The 5,638-nt window shown below is 36.8% G+C and overlaps 1 protein-coding gene across 1 annotated transcript; it reads right to left on the bottom strand.

Annotated features, from left to right (window-relative positions):
* Positions 1 to 896: 896 nt before the first annotated feature.
* Positions 897 to 1,403, bottom strand: LOC119642103 (nucleoplasmin-like protein). Its single transcript, XM_038041082.1, has 2 exons — positions 1,382 to 1,403; positions 897 to 1,178 (listed from the first exon to the last, which is right to left on the bottom strand). Exons 1-2 carry the CDS (start codon positions 1,401 to 1,403, stop codon positions 973 to 975), a joined length of 228 nt encoding a protein of 75 aa, XP_037897010.1. The 3' UTR covers positions 897 to 972.
* Between the last annotated feature and the right edge of the window lie 4,235 nt (positions 1,404 to 5,638).

The raw sequence follows: 5,638 nt of genomic DNA, 5'->3' as shown, positions 1-5,638 counted from the left end.
ACAAGGAACGCAATTTTTAACATCACATTGTAAGCGTGTCCTTCGATCGATATGCGCCATTTTCAAAACCAGCCTCTGCCCAATAATTCCCAATGCTTCTGCCAGCTTCATTTTTGTGGCCAAGAGACAAACAAATATCACATAGATGGGCAGACAGCCAGCCGGACGTACATAAATCGATTTATAATTAGATGCTGATCAGGAATATATACACTCTCAAGTTTCTTTCTTGCAAACGCATCATTCTATGGTGATGGACGGAAAAATTACAAATGAGCCTTTCTCTTCGCCTCTCCATCTGTCCGTTTGTACTTTTGTTCATCTATCTGCCAGCCCGTCCGTCCAATGTCTGCCCATATAAATTTGTGTTCAAGGTCTAGGTCGCAATAGGCAAGGTAAAACTGTACGACCGATCTTGATTTATCTCTAAATTCAGTGATATTTCGCCAGCGTATATAACCTTTATCAATAAGTTCCTGAACAGATGCCGGTACTCCTGAGAAATTAGAATCCTAAAAAAAAAAAAAATTAAGGTAGGAATGGTCAGTGACGCTTTTCTAGTCTGAAACGCAACGCATCATCAAAACAACTACAACAAGATGAAGTTTTTTTTTTTTGTGCTTGAAGTGCTTGAAATATAATATATAATCTTGTATATATAAATGTATAAAAAATAAGCATTTATCTCCCCTTGTAGGTCTCCTGAATAGTTTTATAGAATTTTTACAGGCGTGGCATTCGATTTTGCCCTATTTTGAAAAATTTTCTCTTAATTCTTACCATAAATTCGTACAAGTTCTTGAAATATAATATATAATCTTGTATATATAAATGTAAAAAAAATAAGCATTTATCTCGATTCGCAGTCATCTGATAGTATTAAATGAGCGGTCATCATGAGATACGTCATCAATCAGAAATTGTACCTTTAGATCATTTAGAAATATTCCGCCTGCTTGATTGCCTACTATTTTAAAAGAGCATGAGAAGACTTGGATCACAAAGTACTTGCTTGCCGTCGATATTTCGGCATACCTCGACAACAATGAATTCATATTCCTTAGCTTTGGCACCCAGTAAAACTTGTCTAATTACCAGTTTTTGACCTCTAGGGTAATCCTCGCTATTTAAAGGAACATCCCACGACGCAGCACTATTTTCGGCGGCCAATGTAACTTCTGAATAAAAGTATAAAAAATGGATGATTAGATAAAATTCTTTATTGCCTTACTTGCGGCAACGTAAAATAAAATAGTTTAATAGAGAGTTCACAAACATTGAAAGCCGCCATTTTATTGCAGGTATAATAACGTCATTTGATTCTTGTTTTTCTATTTGTCTAAATCATCTAATATTGCACACATTCTGCAACGAAACTTACCGTAAAACGATTCTTCTGGCATGCTGATTCTTTGGATTTGTATAAATTAAATCAAGCAAGCATTTCTTCATAGTATTTGCATAAAATACAATGCCTGCAAATAACACGGCAATATTGCCAAATTTATAACAAATTTATATTTCTTCAACTATTTATCATTATGCTAAAGCACGTTTATCAGGACGTCTGGGGCAAAAACTGTCATCCTCACTATCACTTTGGAACAATAGCTTAAGATAAATAGATAAAAGATGTAAGGAAGCGCTTTGCTCCCTTGCTAATAACCAGTCCGTCCGCCTAAACGTTTATCCGCAGACGTCCACTAGTCAGTCCGATTTGTCCGTTTACACGTCTGTCTACTGAACATGATCAGCCTCCTCCCGCTCAAATGAACATATAAGCTACATACACAAAATGTATTCCAAGAATGTACTCAAAAACATAACCATATAGCCATCATACACAAAAATGTATTCCAAGAATGTACTCAAAAATATGAACATGTAAGATACACACACAAAATGTTACGGATAGGGGATGTGACGGTTACCTTAATCGCCTTCCCTGAATAACGAATAGTACTGCTGACTTTTACGGATAGGGGATGTGACGGTTAGCCTAATCGCCATCCCTGAGTAGCGAATAGTACTGTTGACTTTTACGGATAGGGGATGTGACGGTTAGCTTAATCGCCATCCCTGAATAACGAATATTACTGAAGACTTTTACGGATAGGGGATGAGACGGTTAGCTTAATCGCCAGCCCTGAAGGACTGATAGGACTGGGGGATACTGGGGGATGAGAAAATGTAGGACAGACGAGTGGCATGGTACATTTAATTTTTTTTTACAATTTTCAATTATTACTAACTTCAAATATAAAAAATGTAAATTTTATACGTTATTAAATTGAAATAAACAAAACGTCGTTGTTTCATTTATATTTAATTTGACAATTATTTATTTATTTAACATTTATTATTTATTTAGAATTGGTCTATTTTGTTTTCCATTTATTTTCAGGTTCGTGCCTTATTATTATTTTATACGTATTTGATATTATCGTATTTTATTATCTTGTTAAATTATATCTATTTTATATTATCATTTATTACTATTATAATATTATTTATACACATATATTAAGTATAATACCATGGAGAAAATTTCGGACAGAGTAGGGAAAATTAGCCGACCGAATGACTGAGGAAATTGGAAATTTATAACGCGCAATGCGTTCTAAGAAAAACTGATGCAGTTGGGTTTAGTTTAAGAAGGGTGGATAGAAGACGAGGCGGTCAGGCAGACTATATTTCATAAGCACAAGAATTGAGATTGGCGTTTACAGCTGAAGGCTGGCAGCGAGAACTAGATAGGTTTTTTGGGATTCACGTGGGAGGAAAACAGGTGGCACAAGGGGGAGATAAGGTAGTAGGGGGAGAAGAAGCGACGGATGTTCAGGAGACAACAGAAATGATAGACGAGCTAACTAGGGTGTCATGAGTAGTAGGTAGGATAGATATAGAAAGCCCCGTAAATTTAGTTGACGACATTTACACCAGCGGCCCGTCGACTTCGGCGCAGGCAAGGCTTAGCCAGGAGCTAGCGGCTTCAAGCTCGAAATGAGGAGTTGCAACGGCGCCTAGGAAGATATGAAGACTAGGAAGTTGAACCAGAAGCTGACAGTGTGGTGCCAGACATTGAGGTACTAAAAGAAGTCGAGAGTTCGATGCAATGTTCACCAATCATCAGGTAGTGTATTCGCGGGCGGAGCATACACTACATGCCTGCAATTAGATCGACGAGCGCACCAACGGGAACACGTGTGCCTGAATAAAAATCAATGCAGGGCATGAAAAATTGGACCTATGTTAGAATTAATTTGCGATATATTTGGGGTTGACGATAAGGATAATTCCTGTCTATATCTATCCTCCCTGAAAGGGCCTTATCAATCCCTTACTATTATCATTACTGTTACTGGCGGTATCGATTGAAGGAGACCTTCGGTTTTTAAACGCTTTCTGACGGGAAAATGAGGGCATTTGCCCGTTATATTTCTTAGTATTTGTAAACGAAACATCTTTCCACAAGTTTATGAGACGTTCTATTTTAAAGTTTTAAAGAGAATTATTTCTTTGGGTTTGCATTATTTACATTTCCATTAAAAGGAAAGGGGACTTCGCTATATTTGTTATTTGTTTTTTTTTTTCCTTTTTGAAAGAGAGATGTTTTCCAGTGATCTTCCGTAAGGTTTTGTTTTAACTTATATCTTCGAGAATTTTCACTGCATAGTTTCACGCACGTTTACGGTTTTTGCTTTTCCTTTTTTAAATTAAAATTTTCTTTTTAATTGATGCTATTTTTCGTTTAGCCTACTATTCATCATTGAACCACATTGGATGCAAACGCTTTTATCTCTTCTTAGGACATTCTAAACATTCAACGTCTCAAAATAAAAAACTAAATCATAGCAGTTTGTTCGTCGACCAACTTAAGATTTTAAGACCAAGGTATAGAAGAGTTTCACAACTAGTTCTAAAATATAAGCAGTGCGAAATATTTTCTCTGCTTATGTTTTTTTTTTTTTTTTTGAAAATGAAACAACCAACGTGGGCGTCGTCGTCGTAAATGAAATAAACGAGAACGGATCCGCAAAATTAATTATCACAATTAGCTAGCTCATGGCAATTAATAATAATACTAGTAATGTGAATGTATTTTGACAATGTCATATACCCTTACCTAAAAGCTGGTATTCTTGGATGGACTGGAAAAATGCTGTTATGAAAAATGCATTTGCTTACGATGTGTGTGCAGATGAATGTGTACCGGTATGTTATTGAAGTCCTATTGCTGTTTTGCTTTTGATGATGTTGTTGTTGTCTATTGTTGCTGTGGTGGTGGAAATGCGCTGAAGGTTGGTTGGCAGTTGTCGGGTGACTCAAGTGCACCGGACCTGCCTGCAATTGTACTTGCCGTTGTTGTTGGGCAGAAATGATGGTGAAACGGCTGATGATGTAGCTGCTGCCGTTGTCGCTGTCGCCCTGGCGTATTCCTTTTTTTTTTTTAAACTCATTTAGGCATCTGAAATAAAAGGATAATTAATGTTTGTTTTATTTGTTGTTTGAAAGAAAAAAGAGAATTTCTGCTTCGTCCGATGGGTTTTCTCCCCCGGCGAGATCTGCCTCCGGGTTTGAAGGGTTTGATTGTTGGTTTGCTATTGTTATTGCTGCTGCTGTGGTGATTATTGCTGTAGTTGCTATAAGACTAACTAACTGTAATCCTCCCGCGTGTATACTGGTTAACGTAGGGTAGGTGTCATTTTCTTTCGAAGTAAGTTTTCTTCTTTTTTTTTGTTTTTTTTTTTCTTAAAAAAAGTAGTTAAGTTTTTTTTTGGTTTCCTATTGTTCTTTTTTTTTCTTCGTAATCTTTTATTTGACTACAATGGCAACTTTAGAAGCAAAATGAAGCACGCTGATTTGTTGTTTTAGGTACATCGGTTGAAATGGTTATTAGATCCTTTTCTCTCTTTTTTTTCAATGTCTATGGCGTCGGTTGCTTTATGCAATGGTTGATCTTTCCTTTTCTTTGTAATTTTTATTTTCGCTTACTTTAGAGTTCATTCAAATTGTTCTGGATTCTTCCTTTTTTCTGTCTTCTGTTTTTTTTTCCCACTCGGCACTTTTGTGTTAAAAAGTTGTTTGCCACTTTTGTAATTGTTTTTTTTTTTTTCCATAAATTTGAACTTTTGCAATATTTTTTCGGCGTGTTAATTTTTGTAAGTTTTTTTTTTACCTCTACTATATTTTGTTTCTTTTTTTTTCTTTTGCTTTGTGTCACTTGCAGTTTTTTTGCGTTAAGATTTCTTGCGGCCGACCCGCACACTTTGGCTACCGTTTTTCTAATGCTCTCATATACTCTCAGTCATTTTGCCGACCACGATCAATTCGCCTTTCTCCGGTACTTCATTTAGCACAGGCTCTTATGTGCCTTTGAATGCCCGGCGTTGTTGTTGCGTGCTCATTTTTCGTATGTTTTTCGGTTTCTGTGCTTTTTTGCTTGTTCTTACCGATGATGTGTGTGTGGATGCCTTTGCATGCAATTTATGCTGGTTGTTCGAGGGTGTCTTCTCGTCACCATACTGGACAAGTCGCACAAGGTGCACGTGCAAGCGTGGTTACCCCGCCTATATGCTCGCCAACTCCAAACTCTCTACCTGCAAGTCCTAAAATCCCATCCCTCAATTTGAAGCAT

This window comes from Glossina fuscipes, unplaced genomic scaffold (genome assembly GCF_014805625.2).
Source record: "Glossina fuscipes isolate IAEA_lab_2018 unplaced genomic scaffold, Yale_Gfus_2 213, whole genome shotgun sequence".
In the NCBI taxonomy this organism is placed as follows: domain Eukaryota; kingdom Metazoa; phylum Arthropoda; class Insecta; order Diptera; family Glossinidae; genus Glossina; species Glossina fuscipes.
Note: the sequence above shows the minus strand (reverse complement) of the source record. Positions and strands in the feature narration are given on the sequence as shown.